Source organism: Limanda limanda, chromosome 19 (genome assembly GCF_963576545.1).
Source record: "Limanda limanda chromosome 19, fLimLim1.1, whole genome shotgun sequence".
NCBI lineage: Eukaryota > Metazoa > Chordata > Actinopteri > Pleuronectiformes > Pleuronectidae > Limanda > Limanda limanda.
The window spans coordinates 15,299,775-15,325,361 of NC_083654.1; the positions used below are offsets into that span (position 1 = coordinate 15,299,775).

Sequence of the window (25,587 nt, forward strand, 5' to 3'; positions counted from 1 at the left end):
ATCACTTCACCAACACCTTTTTAAGAGGTAATAACTAGCATGTTACAACGACAGGCGAGTTGTAGCATGTAAAGATTGTAATTACGTTACTTCCAGGAAGTCATTACTAGTTTTTAGAGTAACTTCAACCTTGATCCACTAAGTAGTTTGTGGAAGTAGGGAAGTGGTTTCGTTTTTTCCTAGTTCACCGATTTTTCAAGGGGTGCGCTTGTTTGTCTTGTTGCGTGCATGCTTACCGCCATGCCTCCTCAGAACAGAGAGGCTGACGCTATGCAGGTCGCATCTCTGGTTGGCGGTGTCAACGCCAAAACCTCCTCTGCATCGGGAATTGAAGAGGATAAAGGAGGAGCAGGAGGCAAGGCGGATGGATCGGGAGGAGGCGGGGAGGAGGTGGCGAGCGAAGAATCGATAGAAGGCATCCCCATGAAAAGATGGTTGATGCACGGGGCTGTGATGTTCGGCCGGGAGTTCTGCTACGCCATGGAGACGGCGCTGGTGACGCCCGTGCTGCTGCAGATTGGTGAGTAAAGAATCCACAAACCTTCAATCAATCAAATGTTATCTGTAAAAGCCATATTCACAAATCACAATTCGTCTCATAGGGATTAACAAGGTGCAACATCCTCTGTCCTTAACACTATTAACCATAACGGGGGTAAGGGATGCAATAGGTGCCGCGTGTCACTGAATGCATCAACAAATCAACGGTATTTACAACATTGATTAGAAGAAATAGCACATGTTCTGTATTAACATAAAAATCCAGTTGCATCACATGTAAGCAAAGATTAGCACAGAAGAAATCTAATTTAAAAAAAACGCATTAGTCGAGTGTTAAGTGCCAAAAGAAAGAAAACCAAACTAATGACTCTCAGTCAGTAGAATCATTGCATCCTAACCAATAGAAACAAGGAGTAATATTTAGAATGAACAGAAGCTGTGGGTGCAGGAACAAGGAGTCTTTTTTTTAGTCCTGACGTTGTTCCGGAATAGAGGAAGACACCTTGGCACTTAAAATGTCCCACCTCCTTCAACCTCCTGAGATGGACTTCCACTGGATCTGTCATGCAGGAGATTAATGAGTTTGAACTGTGATTCACCACACACACACACACACACACACACACACACACACACACACACACACACACACACACACACACAGACACGCACACTGACCTCGAGATGCACAGCGCGTACTGTCATTTACACCGAGCATCATCATTGACAGTCTTTGAGAATATGCCAAGTCCAATTTTAACTGGAGTACATTGGAGCCCATACAAAATGCCCTGAGGGTTTGAGGAGTGAAAAGGAGGAGAGGAAGGAAGAAGAGAGCGAGCGGAAGACGAGGAGAGTGAGAAATGGCGGGAGTAAGAGGGAGATTAAAGGCTGAAGCAGCAGTAACCTTATTTATAATTTAGTCTCTTCTCTTGGAATTACCCCACCCCCTCAACCCCATCCGTGTTCTTTTCTATTCAGATCTCACCTTCCCCCTCAGCGATGTCGAGGGATCTCTTAGCTTACATAACCAAGTCCACATGAGTGGCAGGTCACTCTGTGGCCGCAGAGACTTCTGTTCGGCTCCCCAAGGATGAGCTACCCCAGGGAACAAGGTTTTGAGAGACTAGATTCCAAAGGACCATGCTAAGATTGGTCATATTTTGGAAGTAAAAAAGATTCATGTTTAATTCAGAATCTAAATATCTAAGTGTCAGATTTTAGTCCCAGATTTGAGGTTTTTCTCCTGTGGCAGTATCAGAGAAGGGGAGTTTCTGTTTCCCCTTTTTTTTAAATTCTAATTTTAGCCCTGATTTAGCTGTTCTAACCTATTTTGTTACATCAGGACATGTCTGAGCTCCTCTGAGTGCGATTCTAGAACTGATGAGAGGTACGACTGCTACAGATTAGTCAACTGCAATAGATGAAACCAAAGCAGACGGGGTGGTGAATTTGGTGTCTTGATGAGATTCATCACTGATGTGGAGAGTTGATCGTGTCATGTCTGCCCTTTTTTGGGTTCAGGCTAATTCAATGCTTTTCCTTTTACCCTTTAAACTGATCGTCGGGACAGAGGATTGTTTTCCATCCAATTTAATTATGTAGTGTGTTGCACAGAGTTGTGCCTCGATCTCAAACATGATAATGCTGTCAAGCTGCATCACTGTGCCTGATATACGATAAGTCAGTAGATTTGTTCAGATTAAAGCCAATGTTAAGCAATTTAGTTGACTTTGACAGTGCATTCAGCACCGAGTGTGTTGTGAGGAAACAATACTGACATCATTTCATCAACGTTAGCCTTTTTTCATGTTGCCCTTCTTGTAAGATTTTAGTCCAATCATATCTCTCCTTTTAGCTCCTCTCCAACCACTTAGGGACAAGTAGCATTTAGTTAAGACGCTCTGGGTGACGAACAGTTGTTATCCACTTCAAACCCATTTCGATTTGCCTTTACCATCTTTTTCAATCATAACCATTATTGCCACTGAGGTAGGTTTTGCATCGACCCCCCGATCTGGTTAAAGCTCCATTAGCTGGGGACTGACTTCAGCTACTGGAATTAGCTGGGTAGCTGATAAGCCGGCGGGCTGGCTGGCCATAAGTGAAACCATTGTGTGTGCAAACCCCCAACACTGGGGTCAGAGAGGGAGTGTGCGTGCATGTGTTTGCACAGCAGATAGTCTGGTCAAGGAGCCCATATTTGCCCAACCTAGAGAAAGGAAAGAAACTTCTACCTTACAAGGTCTTCCTTCTGTAGCTCTTTTCTGTTCCGTCTCTAAAATCCTGGCGACAGCCACTCACACTAGGACACAGGACTTTTCTATAGGGACACAGGTTGTAGTTGTCTGGCTGATTTGTATTTTATCTACATTTTCATCAGGCAAGTTGGACCCAACAGTCTGTTTAAGTCTGGCCCAGGTGGTGTTGACTATTATATTGATCCTATATTGTTGTTTACCTCAGAGTTAACTGTCGTTGGTGTTGTCTTTCCATCTATCATCTCAAATGTAGCATAATCCCTATATTTCTTTACTTTTCAGTATATCTATTTCTTTTGTAGGCTGGGTCTTGACCTCTGGATCGCTGCCCACAAGTATGGTGTGTTCAGCAAATCAAATAGGTGTGGTGTAGTTCTCACTGATTATTAAGGCTGAGGGATATAACCATGTCAGCAGTATTATGTGACTGTAAGAAACGTAGATCATTTTATGTTAAGCTCTGTTGTTTAATGCATTTAATGCAATGGGAAAGTGCTTTGCATTCTTCCACAGAAGTTAGAAGCCGGATTGATGTTTGCATGAATGCAAAACCAACAAACATGGAGGAAAGAACATGAAACAGAACAGAAGGACTCTGACCAGCCAAGAGAAAACAATGAGCTTAAACCTAAAGGACAGACTCAAATATCTTTAAACTCTTTCATCACCTCTGCAAGAATCCTCCACAGTGTGAAGAGAGTCTACAGATCATGACATAAGTTCTCCGAGCATTTAAGATCTGGTCCCACCTTGAGTTGTCTTCAAGTCACCCTCAATAGGAGGGTCACCTAATACTCATTGTAGCTAAGTGAGATAAAAGTGAATGAATGATTCCGTGATAGAAAAGGGGATTAGAAGAGATGAAAGGACTTTGAAAGGAGAAAATGAAACAAGGAGGAGGTGATCAGTGCAGATGGCGTTTTAAGTAGTTCTTTGTTTGGAACGTGGTACATTACATAACAAGCTTTCTCAGAACTGAGCTCTAAGTGACAGAAAACAAAATGTTCAAGTATCATAATGTTCACTGAAGATAAATCTAAAGGGAAAAAGCTGTAAACAAATGGAGAATTTGTTGTTTCTTCATTGACTAATGAAGGTTCAACTGCTCCTTATACACAGCAAGGACAATAGGGTTGTTGGGCGATTTATTTGGCAAAAGGTTTCTCTCTCTTCACTTCTAACCACATTAGTCGGGTTGGGTATCAGGAGTGGCACAATCTGAAGTCGAACCAAAGGCTTCTTTTTCACGATTGGTCTTGTTTATTACTAGTCTGTTTATATCTGTACCTGCAGAAGCAGCAACTTGGTACCTAACAATGTCCTGGGTTGGCAAGAGGCTTGGAAGGCCTTCTTGGCTTTACTAAAGGAGATTACTCCAATCCAAGAGGAAGTGCCCCTCTGTTCATTCATATTCTGTGTCTGGAAGCCTTGGCCGACTGTATTAGCATCCATATTTCATTCGAGTTTCTTGGCTTAGCGTCCCTTTCCTTTTCACACGCCACGTGATATTATAATTTGCACACCACTACAGAGCGTGTTAATGTAAGAACCAATCACAGGTCCAAACAAAAACCTTTCTCGTGACTCGTGCATGATGAGAGCCCTGCTCAAAACTCTATCGGTCATTGTTTTCCAAATCATTTGTGAAACGTGACACCAGTTGTAAGCAGCCACAGATCATCTTTGTAAAAATGAACAAACTGAATTGCTCTTCACATGTAGCACTGAATAGTAGCTTTCATGTTCACACTTTATTCCAAGAGTTTGGCAGGATCAGTTCATTAAAAAGTGCAATCTTTTTTTTCCATTTTAGCTTTAGCGTAATACCAATATTCTTTGTGTTTCTACTGCTTTCTTTAGCATGCCAAGCTAACATCATATCTAACTTAAACATTGTTTTACTGTATCATTCAACTAAATGAAGACTCACTGCTAGGGTTGCAAAATTCCGGGAATATTCAAAGTTGGAAACTTTCCATGGGAATTAACGGGAATATACAGGAATTAACGGGAATATACGGGAATAAACTGGAAATGTTGTGGGTAATTTATACTAACTGTATTTACCTTGTCATATACAGACATAAATATAAACATTTTGTTTTGTCATAGGCTGATTGAGCCCTGAGGAAACTTTGGGCACTTGACTATATGCTTCTGGATCGTTGTCATTCTTAACATAGGTCTTTGCACAGTATTTGAAAATGTACACAGCCTTTCCTTCTACATTGGATGGGGTGAAATGCCTCCACACATGAGATAGTGCACGTGGCAATGTTCTGTAGAATAAGATGAGAAAAAAGTTTGTAAAAAAACGCTAATGCAATGCCAGAGATATAAATAGTTAGCCAAACAATTGGAATCATCTGTAAACATATTTTACAATTGATGGATAAATGAATGGAAATAGGCTAGATGAACAGATGAACAATCCTCAATCAGCATGCTAATATATTTTCCCCAGTAATATCATCGAAACTTACCTGACTAGTCCTGCACAATACAGCAGGCCTCAGTAGCCCTGCTGTAGTGTGCAGGATGCTGGGAATTATCTGTGCATGTGATGGAAGAATGCACAGCGGAGGGTTGAAAATTAACGTGCAGTGTGTGCTGCATTCCATACATCTTTCAAATAGAGTTTTGAATGATGTTTTTATTGCTCAGCATTCAATTCGCGTTTTTTTTTTTTTTTTTTTCAAAATTCCCCAAATTCCCGAGCTAAACTTCCCATGGAAACTTTCCGCCCCTTTGCAACCCTATTAACTGCTATTTGTTGCGCAACCAAACAGGTTGATCTTGCGTTGTTATTGCTAGCATGCCAGGTGACCTAATCCACTGAGTGATCCCATCATGTTAGCTGGTCTAATCTAGCAGATGACCTTGCAGACAGTGGAGTTATATAAATGACTTACTTGATGTCACACAGTGACTCATCACCATAATCGGACCGAGTCATTCATGGGACAGACAAGACGGAGGAGGTGGACGAATCAAGTGTGATTTTGGAATCGGTGCATAGTTGAGACAGGTTGAAGATATGGTCATTTATAAAGGGGCAGATAAAACTAGTGGGGCGGGGGGGTGAAAACACAATGTCGATAAAAGGTGACAAGTGGAAATAAGGAGCCACTGACGGTCTTGCGATTGCGAAACCCTAAAACCAGTCTCCAGGCTTCGGTTGTCTTTGTACACTTCAGTCTGTGTCTCTGCAGGGAGCGAGACAGTGACGCCAGACTAGTCACTTATTCAAAGCTTTCCTATTTATAACCCTTTATATAATCGCTGCAGTAACTTCTTTCATTTATTAATGTTATCACTGTGCACACACACAGAGACTAAAGAGTTTAAGACGGGGTTGTTTGTGATCATTACGAGCATTACAGGGCGAGGTTATGGGTGTACTGCTGTGGCAGTGACAGACAACGCAAACAGCAACACAAAGATGCAATGTCTGATGGCAGTGGTTCCCAACATGTGGCCCGTGGACCATGAGGCGGCTGTACAATAATCCGAGCTGTGGTGCACGTTACATTCATGTGTGTTTTGTTTGTGGTTGGCATTTTCCAGAGTCAGCGAACACTTAAGTCCTTAAGACAAAGCCATGTTATGTGCACCGATATGACTGTGCATATTTCCCCATGCAACAGGGCGATAAGCAAAGTATTCCGAGGCTAATAGTGTAAGATATGTGAAGAATGTGGAACAGAATGTGACTGTGTGTGCAGTGTATTTGTTTGTCAGCACATTGCTCCCCTCCCCCACCCTCCAGGGAGGAGAAGTCATCAAAAACAAACCACCACCACCAGCGGTCTCAGGTGATGACGAGGGACAAAGAAACATCAGGGGAAGCAAAAATGTTTTAAACAAAGGCGACAACAAACTGTTATTTTCACTATCCTATCTAGATTTTGTTTTTACGATAACTCAAAAGTTTAGTTAATCATTTGCTGTAGTGAAACAGAAGCTTAGGGCCAAATACAAAGCATGTAAGCACATGAATATAAAGTGAAATGAGTCAAAGGTTAATTTAAAATTGAGTTAAATCATAAAATGATTCAAAAAACATAAACATAAAATAATTAAGATCACTGACTTTATGCTTTAGTGAATCTGCAGTTATGTCACATTTTAGCATTTGCCATTATCTTGTAGTTGTGACTTATTGCCACAGTGGACTCTGTTCTTCAAAAGAATATTGACTCATCCTGATCCAGAGCGATGAGAGCGAAAACATTATCATCAAAGATGAATTATATACAATTATTTTTGTATATAAACATGTATTCAAATCGATACTTTCCAATTATTATCTTAAACAAAGTAAGTGGACATGAGCAATTGCATCGTCTAGCCCCAACACAGGACGCAAATAGAATGAGCTTTCAATAAGTAAAGGCAATTATGTTTTATTAATGGATTCTGTATGAGCTGGACAACACTATAGCCAGTTAGTTCAGCCAGTTATAAAACCTAATAACACCACACATGCACATAAATACACAACAACAGGCTGAGCCAGGACGCCAGCAAAGGCTAATGGCTGGCCTCAGGGTTTGTGTGTGTGTGTGTGTGTGTGTGTGTGTGTGTGTGTGTTTCTAAAGTGCAATTTAAAAACATCTGTCCGTCATCTACATTGATTTTGACAGTGCATGAATGACAAGACGGATGGATGAACACTGACCGATTAAACGTGTATAGACAAATATTCGGTTAAAAAGATGATTACACAATATAGTTCTATCATTAAGCAGGCAAAACTGCAACTGGCTTTAAGATTAATTTTAGGGTAGAAAACAAAAAGTCAAATATATCTGTCTAGTAGTAGTTATGAGGCAACTATAGTAAGTCAGCTCTAGGCTAACTAAGTCAAAATACTGTTTTAAGTAGAGTCTGTCGTTACCCTAATTTAGGTTTCAGCCATGTTTATTCATGTCGCTGCGCCTCTGCCCAGTCATCAGTTGTAGCCTGAGAAGTTGGGTCTGTACGCCCTGCTCTCATAAACACAGTAATCTATGAATACCATGAGGGAATTTCTTCAAAATCGGTGCAACGGTTAACTAGGTCTTTGTCAAAGGTCAAAGGTTAAGTTCACTATGACTACACCCGACTCCTTTTTTGCCTCTAATCAAAAAAAGTGCCTATTTGGACTAAATTTCAGGCAAATGTCGTTTAGGTTAGAATGACGATGACGAAGTGATGACATTTAATATTCAAAAGGTCAAAGGTTGACTTTGCTGTTGACAGCTGCAGAAATTCTTTATTTAACACGATAACTCAGGAACAGAAGGAGAGATCGTGATCGTATTTCCTGCAGCTCGACTTAGTGGGAAGGCAAACGACCCTGAGGCGATAACTCTAGTTAATTTACTTTAGTTACTATTAACATATAAGCACAATAACACAGTCAGTGTATGTACTTTTAGTTTACCTTGGAAATGTGGGTAGGAAAACCAATGGTTCTTCCCTTTTCTCCTTAAACTGAATCCACAAGTGATTTGTATCAGTGTCGATATCTTGAGTTTCTGTTTACAAATGTGGAAATTAAAGTAATCCCCCAATTATTTTTTTAAAGAATGTGTTGTAACCAACTAGATTTAATGGAAAATCTTCATGCAGGTGCTGAGAAATTGTGTTTAAGAGACACAACACGAAGAAAGCAAAATCATACACGGACATTAGAATAGAGAAATGGTAGCTTTATTTCTAATTTGATTAATATCCGCCGGGGAAGCGTCCTAATTTGTAATCTCATGTATTACCAACCATATTTTTAATTTGTCCTGACATTTTAAATTGTCAGCTGCATCCTCCTAATTGAATCTAACCTGCTGTACTTGTGGTCCCACAGGAACCGAGTGATCACTGGCGATTGGCTTTATCGATCACTTCTGTGATAACGAAAGGGCATCTGGTTATGCAGGGAGCCGACTGTGTGGGATAGGTCAGTCACAGACACAGGCCCGCCTCCCTGCTGCCAGTCACATCTGGTTTCTATATTAATGGGACTGGCAGACGGTAAAGGCATTAAAACGGTGCCCGACGTACACACTTAAATAAGCCAGATTTTATACTTTCAAATACTTTCTCAGTATCTGTCTCTTCTTCTGTCTGACTCTCTCTCTCTCCCCCAGTAGGAGGTCAGTTTACTGCAGTGGTGTTACATAACTCTGCTGACTAGTGGCAGCTGTGTGTGCATGTGTGTGTGTGTGTGTGTGTGTGTGTTTGTGTGAGCGTGTGTGTGTGTGTGAATACACGCAGGCTTCATGCAATTTTAATGTCACTTTTTACGTAGAGAGGAATCCTTGGTGGGCCAGTGTGGATGTTGCACGTTTCTTCTTGTATTGATGACTCTAAAACCAATTTTTAAACCTGTATTTGTTTTCCTGTTGTGCATATAAGCATTGCCTAGCCCTGCAGCATGTGTGTTAAAAATGAATATTGGGGTTTGGCTAGGTTCAGTACAATTATTTTAAAATTATATCTAAAGCAGCATGAAGCTCATTTCATTCCCTGGTGGCGTTTTATCATGATTGTTCTGCCTTGATTGGATTTCTGCTGCACACAGCCATACGTCACTCAGTGTTTCACTCAAGCAGGCACTTTGTTAATGATGACCTTGGCTGTTCAGCCTGCGTATACCTTGTGTCTGCATTTGCTGGAACGTCTGTGGGTGCAGGAGACTGTGTGTGCCTGTTGGGTGATTGATGTGTTCACACCATCACTGGCTGCTGGGAAAGCTCTATGACTCACTCCTTTCTTCCCTACTGTCGGTCTCAGTCCTTTTCTTCCCTCACTTTATTATCCGTGTGAGCATAGACGTTGGCTGAAGCTGCAGTTAACATATAGCACTAGCTGCTGCCTTTTTATTTTCTATTATCGTAGCATTTTGGTCACAAGAGTTAGCAAAAATCTGCCAGATGATCTGTGTCGGCGAGAAAGATATTTGCTCCACATTTACTAATAAAAAGTAAAATTCTGGAACTCTTATTATTTATTTACAAATTTGAGTCACAGCGGATTAAGATTTCACTGAGCTCACAGCAAAGTAACAGTTGTATGTGTTTGGATAACCGTAGCTTCTGAGCAAATGAGTTGTACAGGTCTACTTTGTATTAAACTGAAGCAGAAGGTGATCTGATCGGTGTGTTCTCTTACTGATGCCCAATGATGAAGGGCTCAAAAGGAAACTAAGTAAACAATAAATTGAAATTGAATTTCTCTACAAATATACACACACATTTTGCTGATGACAAACAAACCTTTAACAGAATCAGAATTCAATGACCTGGATATAATTCAAGACACCTGCCTGAGGTATTGATCCCTTTGTCCATGTTTGCATATGTTTAAGGTGATGGACAGTCCCTTTATGTAAAGAACAATACAAAAGCAATCTAGCTGCAGGCACAGATGGGCCTCTAGTCCTCATTGTTGGCACCAAACCTTCATCCAGATTCTTATCAATTACAAAATATTCATGTTAATATTTTAGACTGGTCCCAAAGACCATCTGTCATGAACTACTTTTCTTTTTTCCCCATTCTCTCAGTTTTATACACCTGACTCAGTTCATATGTTTTGTTCAGAAACACCTGCTTCCTCTTTTCCTTTCCTCCTGCTCTGTCTCTCACCCTGTCGCTCTCACCCTCCTTCCTTCCTGCCCACTTTCTCCCTTCTCGACCTCTGCCCCACTCTCATTTTCACACCGTTTCTTTGGCTCTTTTCGGAGACACTCGTCATTTTTCTTGTGGTTTTCTCACGCCAGCGCAGGATATGAAAGGATTGTTTTGTGTTTATGGGGGAATGGGCATGGGAGGAATGGGAAAAAGGGAGAGAAGGAGAAGAGAGGTGTCGGGAAAGAAAGCAAGAATAAAGCTGAAGTTTGTTGTGTTTTTGAAAGAGGTCAGATTGGTTGCTTTTTACAATCATGGGATTATGAGAGTTTGCGGAGGAGGAGACGTTCACTTTCAGTTCATTGTGTGAGGAGGAAGAGGGGAAGATGGTGCGAGGGATGGAAAGATGTAGACGTGAGGGTAGGACTATGGGGAGATTTGTTTATTGGGCAGAAATGCAACGTTATAATAGTCATTAGAGCTAAAGTAGTAACTATTAATACATGTAGCGCTTCATTCTTTCAAAAACTTTGTGGCCTGAGAAATATCAAGAAAATAATAAGAATAATAACTGCTGCATGTAAGAAATAATTTGCTTTCTTACATGCAGCAGTTCTGGAAACTTTCAGGAATATGTCTGGAGTTCAGTGAATGTCCGAAAAAAGCTTTTGGCTCCTACTGAAAATTCAAGTCTTTAAAATAACTTAAAACAAACACAGTGGTTTAATAACAAACGTGTTGAATGATTAAGTAACCCTGCAGGGCTCTGTAGCGTTTAGCAAGCGTTACTTGAATGTTTCATTTATAGGAATCTACTTTAAACGGATAAATACAAATCCAGGCCTAAGTGATTATGCAGCAAAGCAGCAGCGTTGCCCATGTTCACGGTGGAAAAGGAACACGCACCCACTGCAATGGTAGGACCCAGTAATGTTGTTTTAATAGCTTTTAGATGACAATGGAAGTTCCTTGGCACTGGCACTTGGCAACCTGCTTTGGATACGAACATAATACTTGTCAGTATGAGCGATTCATTATTGAGTTTTTATGAGATTTTTCTGAAAAAAAGAAACATTTAACAGCTTTTGTTTTTTTAAATCGATAAACTTTTAATTGCTTCCAGAGAGTTTTGTTTTGTTCTATTTTAGTCATTGTTTCTCAATCCTGTAACACAGCACAGCATGACTCCTGCACATTTGAGCATTTATAACCAAACCTAGTCCATACCAGTCTGCATCTCATCGAACAAGCTGAACATGAAACGGAAGAAAAAGCCCTGATGATTATTTATCAAACAGAGATAAATTTATCTCCCAAAAGACATTCATTAGCAACTTCACATTTTTATTTAAACTTAATTTCATTCTTCTGCTGTAAAACTGACAGTGTTTTCCTGACAGTTTCCAGTGTTCTCCTATTAAATCAGCTGATGGGCCATATGCCTCCACATATGAGGCAGATCTATCACATTTGCAGTAAAGCAGTGAAAGTACCATACATTTCTTGTTTTGATGTCATTTCGAGGGCTAAATCTTTTCCCGAGCAGCAGAGGACAGAGGCCACTTTCTACTAGTTTTTTTTTCTTCCTTAAATTTCATGTAGCTGTGGGAAACAATTCCAAAACTAATTGTACAAGGGCCCGAAAACAGAGATACAGTTATCCTTGTTCAGGTTCCCTCTGCAAACAAGGAGAGGACTGTTGTAAAACTATGCAGCTAAGATGGGAGGATTCATAGTATTCATATCAACTGATCTCAAACGTCTCTTTGAAGAAGCAAACAGTGGGTGTCATTTGTTTTTAAACATGAAAATAAGAATTGGACTCTTCAGGTATATGTTAGATCGAGTAATGTTGGAGTAAAACTGGAAAAGGCTGATGCACGTCTCCCAGAAACACAAAAGCCAAGTGTTTTCTTGTTTTGTTTTGTTGATTTAGATTTGGTTTTCATTCAGTCATATTTGGGTGAAACCTCCCCACACTTCAATGAGCTGCGTCTAGTCTCAAGATTTCAAACAATCGCACAGACAATGGGATATTGAAGGTTTGACCGTTGGTGCGTCGACGATTTGGAGGAGCACACAAAGTCTGCAGAAGTTGTAATGAATGGGCAGTCTGTGCTCGCAGTGGTCACACATTGATCTCCATTTTTAGTATGAGCATGTGTGTGTGTGTGTGTACACTTTTTATAGATATGGTAGTTATTGCTTGGGTGGTGGTCAGGATTAGGTTTATGTTGGGGTTAGATATTTAGTTGTGACGGTTAATGTTAAAGTTGTCAGATGCTTGTCAGGACAAGGGGACCTCATGGGGACCAAAGCCGGGTCCTAATGAGGCAAAACATAATTTCTTAGAAGTTAAGATTATGGTTAGGCATGAGTTGGCAATTGATAAGGTTTTGCTTACAAGGAAAGCTGCGCTAACCTGTGTGTGTGTGTGTGTGTGGGAAACGTGCACAGTAAAAAATGAACGCTTTGATGATAAATGGAACAGACTGTAAATATTTCTTTCCCACGATTAATCATCTCAACTTCTAGAAGCCTGAATATAAAACTTTTTTTTTCTTCTGTCCGTCTCTCCATCCTGCCTGACTCTCTCTCTCTCTCTCTCTCTCTCTCTCTCTCTCTCTCTCTCTCTCTCTCTCTCTCTCTCTCTCTCTCTCTCTCTCTCTCTCTCTCTCTCTCTCTCTCTCTCTCTCTCTCTCTCTCTCTCTCTCTCTCTCTCTTTTTCTCTCTCTCTTTCTGTCTCTCTCGTTAACTCTCTCTCTCTCTCTCCCTCTTGGTCCTCCATGCTTCCTCCCGCTTCTATCACTTCTTTCTCTGCACTCCTTTTTTCAATTTCTTTGATGATAATCCGTTCTCACACTTTTTTGCTCTTTATTCACCCTCCCATGTCTCTTGCTCTGTTCATTTCTCTTTCTAAAATACTTCCTGCGTCTAAATTCTCTCAGTATTGTTCCGTCCATGTGTGTGTGTGTTTGCATACAGTACCAGGAGAGTGTGGGAACTCAGCTGTGTGTTTTATTTTGGTAGGTGAGTCGGTGTGTGGGAACATAGACACGTCTTTATTCTCTAGGTGCTGACTGTTTTTCCTCCATCATTTGAGTGTGTGTGTCTGGGAACCGTTTACTAGAAATTCTCTTCCTGTTTTGATGTTGACAAACCTACAGACAGACAGATTCCTATCTGCCGTCCTGTCTCCTCTTTTATGACTGTGACAGGTTTCATGCGTTTGTGCGTGTGTGTGTGTGTTTGTGGGCGTTCTGTATGTACGTGTGTGTGCGTCTCTTTATTCTGTGTCGAGTCTTTCAGGTACAAATTAATACTTAGATGTGTTTATGAACAGCTGTGTGTGTGTGTGTGGCATAAAGAAAAGACTGAAAGGGGAGGGGGGAAGAAAAAAACAATAAATGTGAGACAAACTGAGAAAAAAATCTTTCCTCAGTCTGAACAAACCCCACAACAGGAAGTCCTCTGTGAATGACACCGCCATATTAGGAGCCAGGAAGCGAAGGTGATGGAGTCTCTGTGGTGACAGGGTTCCCAAGACCTGGTCACCATGGCGACAGAGGGTCAAGCCCTGTTTATGGCCGTCTCACGAAGGAACACATGGGTCAACAGGAACATGGCCTGTAAAGAGTGACGTTTGGAGGGTGTGCTGCTGGTGTGAGACTCCTGTGTGATTCTGCATTGCCACTTTAATGTCCTGGTGAAGTTGAAAGTCAGTGGGCTTCAATTAATAGCGTCTCCACTTCCTTCCAGAAATGAACCCAATGTTTCCTGATTCAAACGCTGTCATGTTGCGCCAATTTTTTCATTGTGAGTCTGTGGAGCAGTAGTTGGGGGACGGAGCAGTAGTATCGAGGTCCCACTGATACACTCTCTCTACCAATAATTACTTTTTTCCCTGTTTTTACAGCATCAAATAACTAAAGTAAACCAAACTTACCAGAAAGATTAGCACTAGGACATACTTCAGTTTGATAAGAACCACATATTTTTGTATGATGTGCAGTTTGACTTTACAGGTTTACGTAAAAGAAAATTCGCACGCGTCTTAAATTACGGCTCAATAAAACTGTTGCCTGTACTGTCTGCTGAGTCAGCATGTTGCAATATGTTGTTATTATGCAATTACAAACTTTATAACAACAAAGTTCTCCAAGAAAACTGGACCCAAAGGACGAAGCTGCACCTCTGACTCCTCGTTGAAAGATTTGCTGAATCTTGTTATTTCTTCTCTTACTATAAAACAGGTTTTACAGATGCAGTGTGTTTACATAGCACGCTTGGTATAGACACGCCCACTCTGAGAATCCCCCAGACAGTGACAGACTCTATTAACACCTGGTCTCAGTTGGACGGTTCACACACTTTGCACCGTGGGAGCTGTTAACTTATTGGTGTGGGATTGCGAGAGACGGCGTATTCGGGAGGTTCATCATTTTCAAAACCACCTTATGTTTTACTCAGTCTGCTGAGAAAAATTAGGTTAACTCCCAAAATGTAGGACAATAGGAACAAGCCAAACCAGCCTGCAGCTACGTCACAGTGAAAAGCATCTCAATCCAATTGTTTTGCTTGAAGGTTTTTACTTTGGACTCCAAAAGACAGTTATAAGCCCAAAACACTCCACTTCGTCTCAGCGTCATGCTTCTGCAGAAATCTGTCCCTGCTGAGCAGTTTTTTGTTTTTTTTTGTTCAGTTGAGGGTCAATCAGACAAAGACGTGTTGTAAAATATCCCACAAAGTGCTGGATATCCTTATTACTTCCAAGGAGGTTACGTTTTCACCCCCGTACATTGGTTTGTTTGTGAGAAAGATTATGCAAAAAGTTTTGAGCAGATTTCTGCAAAACATGCTGAAGGAATGGGACACAGGCCAAGAAAGAACCCATTACATTTAGCCATGGACAAAAAGATTTAGTATTTTAGAACTTTCTTTACATTTGGGAACAGGTCTTTTTTTGTTGTTGTGACATTTTCAGCAATTTCCCAGGGAACAATGTATGGATCTTGATGCAAACTACATTGCATTAAGGCCAAAACACAAACTATTATGTTCAGTATGGTTTGCATAGAGGTGTGCGACACAGACACGTTATCAGCGTCTCACATTGTCCTCAATTCCTCTCAGGATCTGATATAGGGAAAATAAATTGCTTAAACTGTGACTTACTATGTTTTTTCTTCGCACAGTTCAATAATAATAATCCTTGGAAGTCATGTTGTTGACTTACTGTCAGAGAACCATGTGATACATCAACAGCAGTGGAAAAAAACAATTGCAGCAGCTTGAGTCATTCAAGGTCCTCCTGTATTTACCTACCAAATGAACCTTATGTCTCCTGAGTTCATCTGATTGGATCAATAGAGGTTATCACGCCACATCTCATCAGATCAAATACTTCAGGCACTCAGCAGGTGAACCATCCTGACAAACTGGTTCACACCCTAATCCGTGTGTGTCAATGCATCTGTGCAGAAGTTGGAAAAACAGACTCTCATAACGATGTTTGCGTCACTATAGCCTGTTTTGAGAAATTAGAAAAGTACTGATGTGCTCTCAGTTAAATTAGCTGCCATCCCTCTCTCTGTGGTCACTGAGTAGAGGAACCTCAGTGTCATCTTCCTCGAATCAATCTACATTTCCACATTTCTGCTGTCTCTCGTCCTTTGAGACACAGATTTAATAAACAGTATCATCGAGTGAAGCAAGCCCACAAAAACCCTCCTGTGTGTTGGTATACAGTCTTTGAGCAGTAAGGTAAGCCTGTGTTTTGAATAAGTTTCTCATACAATCATATGCAAACACACACATGGAAATACACCCCGGCCATGCTTAAGGTTTAATAAACAAAAGTTAAATGCATAATAAGCTCTTGTAGGGTTTTTATTTTCAAGATAATTCCAGGAAGTGTTAATGGACACTTAAGACATTTTTCTTTTATACTTGTGTTGGGTTTCAGATGACTCCATTAACCTCATGGAGTGGGAGCGACTCCGTAAGTGGACATGAAAGTGTCTGTGTCTCTTCCGATCTTTGTCTCTTTAGAGGAAGGCTGGTGTGGCAGCCAAAAGGCAATCGATGTATTTTCAATGTGCGGCACTAAGTGACAGTTTGACAGCAAATAGACGATGAAGTTCTGATTTAATTATGCGACTTTCAGCTGACTTCACTTAGCAGAAGGAAAGTCTGACCTCTTCCTCCTCCTCCTCCTCCTCCTCCTCCTCCTCCTCCTCCTCCTCCTCCTCCTCCTCCTCCTCCTCCTCTCAGCAGCTCACTTAAGTCACGGCTCTGCGTGCACGTCTGTGTCTGTAGGGGCGTACTCTGTTGTTGTTTTGTTGACGTTGGCGTTGAAAATGAATGGGTGTGTCTTGACTGTGTTGACTGATTTGGTTATGATTGATGTTATTATCGCGTCAACAAAGTGTGAGATCGGACAGACCAATGTGCATGTGTGACCATGTTTATAATGTTAATTTTAAAATATACTGTAAAACAGGTTCATTATAGTTTTGGTGATTGGGAATACGATTTAACATTTAAAAAATGCAAATGAAAGATGAGATTGGCAGATTAGTTTGCAGATTTTGTGAAGGCCACCAATTCTATACAGAATGTCCTGAGAACACTGTGCTTTGCTGCAGGCTGACTCACAGCTTAAGTAACCACAGGATGATTCAACCCGACCAATGGCTTTGTGTTAGAAACACATGTTAGTCCTTGAAGGTACAAAGACAAAACCGGACTCTGATTGGCTGACACCACTTACTTCAAACCAGACCAACCTGAAGATTTCTGTTTATATGTGCGTCACTCAAAGATGTTAGGGATTTATATAATTCATTTATTATAATAATCAAATATACCTTATAATTATAGCAGCTCAATTTTTTTTTAGGATATTTGGACATGGTAAAATCAAATTGTCAAAATAAGTAACTTTTCTCAGTATTTCCTCGGTGCTTCTCTCATTTATCGTCTTGCATCATGTGAATCTTCTTTTTTTCCTCAAGGCCAAATAGCAAAAACAATCTTATTAGTTGGTAAGTTAGTTATGAGATAAGATTAATAAGATCACACAATATTTTCACGATGCGCTTCCGAAAATTTGTCTGTTTTACATAAATACAACAACAAAAAACATAGAAAGTATTTTAGACGTTGTGAAACAGATCTTGAGATGAGAAATTCTTGTGAACTGCTCACATCGCAGGGTGATAAAGGAAAAGACAAATTGTTATTATTAACAAATACTGTTTGCTCTCAGATCATCATGTTTGTGCATGTAGCAAATTAACGTCTAATGTTCCTGTGCGTATAAAAATAGTTTGTTCCTTGTCCTGACTGACACTTTTATGAGGAGTTGTTGATTGTGTGTGTGTGGGTGTGGGTGTGTGTGTGATGGGTTTACAAGATGTTATCTAACATGATTTGAAGGTATTGAAAGCATGTGTTGTGTACAGTGTGTGTTTCCATTATGTGGCTGCATACTGTGTGTGTGTCTGTTTACTTATCAGTTATTCCCCCTGACCTTGAAGTCTAATCTGAGACCCTGTCATGCAGCGTGTGTTTGCAGTCCTCAGCTGCGGCAGTGGAAAGGTCAGGAACCAAAATAATTAGACATGGGTTCAGCGGCGAGGACACATGAAGTACAGTATAGTTCCTCCTCCTCCTCCATCAGCCAGCATCACTTGAAGTTGTGTTGCTGCTGCTTTCTGGAGCCTGATGAAGTGTATTCATGAGCTAGTTGAGCTTTTCGACACAAGCAACACAAAGATGTGCATTTCATCCATTTGCGGCCTTACTCTCTGTGAACTCGAACACTCTTCCGCTCATTTTCTCTGCATTAACGTGCACACAGGAGTCGGTGCAGTCGCCCTTTGTGTGATAATCCAAGGTGAACACTCACACACACACGCTCTCGATAGACCCCGGCTAAATCCTTGTGTTGTGTACTGTTGCCGTGGCTTTCTTCCGTTTACTTCACCTGTGACGGCAGCAACACTGGGACCACATGTAGCTCTCAAATAGACGTGTTGTCCTTTTACCATGTTGTGTTGTACAGTGTGTACTTGTTATTAGCTGAACTTAAATGATTGAGAAAATGCAAACATGCCAGTTTTCATAATGAAGTGTAAAGCTCCTGTATGTTTGTAGATTAATGCTCTTATAAGAAGTGATACTGAGCCCAAGGGGATATAAAAGTATCTTATCATATAAATAAAAATCACCATCACTACATTTATTTTTTTTATCTGCTTTGCAAAATAAAGTAAAGCTACTTTAATAAAGTTAGCACGGTGTATAAATCCAATTGATATATGTCTTGAATATTAGATTTTGAATCCAAAACAATCAGGAAAACATTGTGTACTCTTACTCCTTCAATTAGGAAGTTACTTGCTCCCCCTGGTGGATTATAGAAAAACCTCATGCGAGAACCTCAGTTGTTTAGAGGTCGTCTTTTAAAATCTCTCTCTGAAAATCATAAAAACAATTCAACTTGAATATGTCTTCACAGTCTAATCCTCTTGTCCCTCCTCCGTCTGTGTGTCTCCAGGTCTTCCAGAGCAGTACTACAGCCTGACGTGGTTCCTCAGTCCCGTCCTCGGCCTCATGTTCACCCCCCTGATCGGCTCGGCCAGCGACCGCTGCACTCTGCGATGGGGCCGGAGGAGACCCTTCATCCTGGCTCTCTGTATCGGCACGCTGATCGGAGTGGCTCTGTTTCTGAATGGATCGCTGATAGGTGAGTGGGTGTCAGTGTGGACACATAACAGTGTCGGTGTGTTTTTTAATTTCTATCGTACATTTTTTTATGAATGATTACTCTAATACTTATTTTCCTAATAAACCTTTACTTAGTTCACCAATATTGTAAATACAAGATCTGATAAACAAAACCATAACTTCACGCACCCTCACATTTGAGAAGCTGGAACTCCTAAGCATTTATAATATTTGCTTTAAAAAGGCAAACATTTATCATTTAGATTTTCTAATCCCCTAAAGATCACAGCTACAGTTCACACCAAAAACCCACAATGTTGATTCTACTTATGATGTTGTTGAATATTGGCCTGAAACTACATGAGTTTGCTTTGTGCCATCTGCCGAGCGATGTTATCTAAACCACCGGAGAGTTTGATGAACCCGGAGGGAAACGCTGTCGCTTCACTCAGCATGCGCTCAGCCCACAGAGGAAATAAAGCATCAGTTGTGAAAAGCTTGCATGTCGTGTCCTCGCTGTGATGTCATCCTCGGTTATTACATCACTCAAAATGTCATGACAAGGTCGTATCCATCCGATCCGATCAAACCAATTGATTTAGCTGTCAACCAAACCACAAAGATATTGATTTCGGGCTGAAGTTATCAATGTACTGTAGCTCCGGATGTCATTCGCCATATGTTGTTGTTGTACACGTGTGAACATACACACACACGTATGAAAGGAGACAGTGGTGTGAATGTTGTGAAGTCGTTTTTCTTTTTTATTACTGAACCTTCTGCTGCAAATCTTATTTATCACTCTTGTTACTAGAACTTAGGAAGTAGAGCGGGCCGACTATTAATCATTATTAAAGTTATCCGTGTCATCAGGTGCATTTTGGGATCTCGGTGTACAGAGCCTTTAGCTCCCTTGCAGAAGGTTGGGTTGAGATATGGCCCTTTACTGCACATCATTCTTCCCCAGTCTCTTCTCCTTTCCCACCAAAATGCTGTCCTATCAATAAGTTCATAGTGCCCAAATATATTTCTTACAGAGAGTATTGTCCTCGATCTCGGAATCCATTCATCTCTGCTGATTTTAGCTGTTGCCCACATGTACAGGCTCCATATTCAAATATGAACCACGTGCACAACAACAGCAGACCGAGTAGAATGGAACAAAGTGAAGTCAAATATCAGAGAAGTTATAAATAACAAGAACAAAAGTGTGAACTGTTTTCTTTCAGCAGATTCCATTCAGCTCCATTCCGTTCTGTTCTGATCTACCTCCTTTCTTCTGCCCAGAGGTTGGCACTCGTGCTAGGGCACCAGGGAGTCTGTGTGAGTGTGTGTTTGTGTGTGAGTGTGTTTGTGAGAGAGAGGGTGACCTATGACCTGCACCTGTTTGAGAGGGTTGATATTGGAGAATAAACGAGGGAAAGTGTACACTTCCACGATTGTTTGTTTATTTATATATGTATGAATGTGTGTGAACGACACGGAAAACTGTAGTAACCTGTGTGTGTGTGTTTGTGTGTTGATATGGGAACACAGGACCAGGCAGTTCACAGGGAAATGCTTCCTGTTGGCTTCCCCCTCTCCCACCAATCACAATTCACTTCCTGTCTGTCTGCCTGGCTAGTGTGTAGTATGACTCCTCCATTGTCCCATAAACACACACGCACGCACACACACACACACAGTACACACTTTGTCTTCTATGAATGTTTTTGTCCCTAAAGTTAATGGATTTGAGTTTGTGAAGTCATGCTGCGTCACACTAAGGCAAATATTTCTCTCTCTCAGAAACACACACACACACACACACACACACACACACACACACACACACACACACACACACACACACACACACACACACACACACTGTCCCGTGTCTCTTTTTTCTATACTCATACATTCACACAGTATCTCACTCAGATGCACAGACACAGAGCAGCTTGAGGCTCAGACCGGGTCACTGATGTAAAGACACACACAAGGTCACACACATCACGCAGAGCAGTATGGAAAATGTGCGCCGACCCATGAGTGAGTGTGTGTTTGTGTGTGTTGCACAGCAGTTGTAACAAATTAGCTATGGATCATGTGCTGACCAGCGTTGCATCAGCATTACAACACAAGAAAACAATCCACTTATTAAATACTGTTGTATTGGTGTTGTAGTTACAATTCATTTAATTTCACTTCTTCTTGATATTTAAATTTAAACACTCTTAAGCACTGTCTCTATTTGAAATTGTTATTCTAAGACTCTTACTGTTGTTTTATTTTATAACTTGTATGTCTTTATTGTCATTGTTCTTGTGTGATCTAGTATCTAAACAAGTGAAATTGCCCCGTCTGTAAATAATAAAACCAGTCAATTTCATTGAACTGACGTTGTTTAATCCACTTCCTCCACTGTTGGTTTCCTCATTAAAAACACATTTGAATATTTTTCTCTATCAGGTCTGTCACTAGGTGACGAGCAGGGAAAACAACCGATCGGCATCGTTCTCACCGTGCTGGGAGTGGTGGTGCTGGACTTCTGTGCAGACGCCACGGAGGGACCAATCAGGGCGTATTTGCTAGATGTGGCAGACACAGACGAGCAGGACATGGCGCTCAACATCCACGCTGCCTCAGCAGGTACGGCGGACGTCCGACACACAAACTCACTCAGCGAGACGGAAACGAGAAACACACTAAAGAATATGAGAACAGCCTCTTTTTCTGCTCATGTTGCCTCCATCTGCTTCTGAACCTCTTCCTCCGACCATGTGCCCAGGTCTTGGCGGAGCAGTCGGCTACGCTCTCGGAGGCTTGGACTGGACGCACACCTTCCTCGGATCAATCTTCAAGTCTCAAGAGCAGATCCTGTTCGTCTTCGCCGCCATCCTCTTCTCCATCTCTGTGGTGTTGCATCTCTTCAGCATCGAGGAGCAGCAGTACTCCCCCCATCACGACAGGCTGGATCAGGTACTGTCAAATTTCAATTTTAAATGACAAAATAAGCAAGACCTCTGTTTTCAATTCTGTCTCAGAACACGCCCCTCTCGCTGTTTTCCCACCAGGAGAGCCCAGATCCCAACAACAAGCGACTCTCAGCCAATGGCAAGGCAGGAATTATTGGTTCCAAGTTGGAAATGATAGGAGAGGATGAAACGATGGACAGCTACGACCTTTACGACCCCTATGAAGATGACATGTCGGATCGGGGAGATATGGACATGGACTTTTTAGAGGTGGAGCTTGTTAGAAGTAAGTGAAGATGTGGATATCTGCTCCTTTTCTTTTCAAGGTTTCCTTCCTGATGTCAAGCAGCTTTTAACACAGTTGATATTTACAGTGGCTATTTTCAGGGAAATTCCTTTTCAGGCCACTTTGATACGTCAAACAGATAAGGGACAAAAAAAAAAGACAAAATCCTCTCTTTTAATAGAGTCCTCTCCTCCTCTGTCTTCAGGTAAAAGTGACAGTGTTCTCGCCATGGGCGACGGCGACCACCTGGACCATGATGCAATGTGGTTGTGCCACCTAGAGCCGTCCATCTTCACCGACCGCCTCTCGCCCTATCAAGGCTCGCCACCTACCAACTCCACCTTATTCAACGCCAATCACAGCACTCCCCCTCCGCAGTGTACCAACATCAGACGCAGCAGCAGCGCAGGAAGCCAGGACCTGCTCCGGCCCCAAAACAACAACCACCAAACAAACGCTCTCACACCCAGGATTTCCCGCCTCTCGGCTTTCTTGCAAGAAATGGAGAACGACGACGGACAGGAGGCGCTGCTCAACAACCAGCTCAATGAGCAGCGGACGCTGAACGGCCGGCTGTTAGCCAGTGTAAACAATGATGAAAGATATCACACCAACAGAATGAGCTCTAAAGGGCAGGCCCACCGTGCTGGAATGGTCAAAGGTTTGTATCTTAATGAAATATTATTTTCTAGAATATATATAATTATGACAATATCATTCACAATGTGTCTCTTATTCCAGCCGCCAGTACTGGAGCTCCCATGAGGCAATTGCATAACCGCCATATCTTCTACCGCCAGCCGTCCTGCACCTTCTCCTACTACGGCCGAGTAGGGAGCCACCGTTACCGCTACCGTCGGGCCAACGCCGCTTTTCTCATCAAGCCGTCGTCACGCAGCATGAACGACCTCTGCGAGGTGGAGACCAGACACAGGAGGAGGAGCAGACAGAGGAACAGACACAGAAGCGGAAACACCAACTCCTCCAGCGGCGACACAGAGAGCGAAGAGGGCGAGGTGAGGAGCGGACGGAGGGATTGACAAGTGGAATGATGGACCGTGACACTATTTATATTACAGCTGCTACTGCCGGTAGGGAAGCAGTGCAGTTTTGGTAGTATTTTGTATTGTAATTCCCCCCCTATCCCTTTTCAGGTTGAGACCACCGTGCGACTGCTGTGGCTCTCCATGCTGAAGATGCCTCCGGAGCTGCTGCGACTCTGCGCCTGTCACCTGCTCACCTGGTTCTCCATCATCGCCGAGGCCGTCTTCTTCACCGACTTCATGGGACAAGTCATCTACCACGGAGATCCCACCGTACGAGCACGAGCAGCTAAACACACAGGCAGAAATAGATAATATGCATATGGGATTTCAGAATAATTACATTATCTCATAATATTAATTTGATTATGTGGTACTTAGATTAAGGGAAAGTGTTTAAGAGACTTGGACATAAGCAAACTATTTAAAAGCTGGTAAGAAATCATATCATGTCATCATAATAAACATCTTGGTGTCTAAAAGAAGAAGCAGTTTACTTTAGTTTCGTTTTTCAAAATCGAAAAATCTGAAATGATCTGAGGACCTTTTGGTTTATAATTATTTTGGTAAAACTAAAAGCTGGATGAAGTTCACTCCTGCCTTGATCTCACGTAGAAACCGTCCCTGTTGTTCTCTCTCAGGCTCCTGCCAACTCTACTCTGCTGGTAAACTATCACAGAGGAGTTCAGATGGGATGTTGGGGACTCGTTATATACGCCATGACTGCTGCCACCTGCTCAGGTAACAACACAACTGTCCCATCACATCGTCTTAAATTGCCCTGGAAGAATAAAACATCTTAGCTTCAAACTCTGGACTAAACTATGAACTCATCCTTCTCTTCCAGCTCTCCTTCAGAAATACCTTGACAACTTTGACCTGAGCATTAAGGTCATCTACATCCTGGGGACACTTGCATTTTCCTTAGGTAAGAACCACAGTACTTTGATAGATACTTAATACATGTGAGCAGCTAATAAGTAACTTTGGAATTGATCCGTTTTGTTTTTCTTCACAGGAACTGCAGTGATGGCAATCTTCCCTAATGTGTATGTCTCCATGGTGATGATCAGTACCATGGGCATCATCTCCATGAGTATCTCCTACTGTCCGTATGCTCTGTTAGGGCAGTATCACGAAATGAAAGAGGTACGGGTGAAAATTGTGGATGGATGGATGATAAATAGATGGAGGATTATTAATTAGTCTATTACTTCTAAATTTGTTCTGAATCTAGAGTTATTGCTGTGGTTCAAAGGATGATTCGGGAGGTATTTTAGATTGTTCTTATTGTCAAAACATAATAATAGATACAAAAAATACTGCAGAACACCCGACTTATAATTTAAACTTTATTTCAAACAATATGGCAATCGTTCAAGTTGGAGATTTTCAGTTAAAACATTTCATAATACGAAGAAGAGAAATTAACTGCTGCTGGATCCTTCTGTGGTTCTGTACTTTAACTATATTCAACTCTAAAGGATTTGAGTGACATTCATGAAGTACATCTTCCTCTTCCTCCTGCAGTACATCGAGCACAGTCCTGGAAACTCCCGGAGAGGCTTTGGCATTGACTGTGCTATCTTATCGTGCCAGGTGTGTCTTCAAGAATTCTATCTACATGCATGTTTTTCCACAGTATGTTCTATGTGTTTGCTAAAAAGTTTGTTGTATGATCCTTATGTGAATTCCGCAGGTTTACATCAGTCAGATCATGGTGGCCTCTGGCCTCGGTGCTGTGGTGGAAGCTACTGGCAGCGTCCGTGTTATTCCCCTGATGGCCTCTGGGGGCTCCCTCCTCGGCTTCTTCACTGCGTGCTTTTTGGTCATTTACCCGTCGCCAAACAGCGGGTGAGAAAAAAAACACTTCTTATTTGTTCCGTCTTATATGTCATTACATGAGCAGTTAAACACATTTAGAAATGAGCTGCTTCATGTTTCCTAAGATGTTGAACTATTCCTTTAACTCTTTGATTTTAATTGTGATCCTCAGGGAGGGGGACTCGGCCAAAGCTACAGAAAAAAGGGCCTTGACTAAGCTGGAAAATCCCAAAAGCACTGTCGTAGCCGTGGTGAAAGAGAAACCCAGCTTCCTGAAACTCAATAAGGAGGGGAAGGCCACGACCACCACCTCTTCCTGTCATACGGAAAACGAGTCTGCCCTGTGATTGGCTGGCTAAATTCAAC

The 25,587-nt window shown here is 41.7% G+C and overlaps 1 protein-coding gene across 1 annotated transcript; it reads left to right on the plus strand.

Moving 5' to 3' along the window:
• The first annotated feature begins 240 nt into the window (after nt 1–240).
• LOC133026469 (solute carrier family 45 member 4) lies at nt 241–25,587 on the plus strand. Its single transcript, XM_061093364.1, has 14 exons — nt 241–520; nt 18,939–19,127; nt 21,563–21,742; nt 21,882–22,072; nt 22,168–22,354; nt 22,560–23,015; nt 23,096–23,370; nt 23,509–23,670; nt 24,039–24,138; nt 24,245–24,325; nt 24,416–24,546; nt 24,928–24,996; nt 25,097–25,251; nt 25,394–25,587. Exons 1-14 carry the CDS (start codon nt 241–243, stop codon nt 25,566–25,568), a joined length of 2,631 nt encoding a protein of 876 aa, XP_060949347.1. The 3' UTR covers nt 25,569–25,587.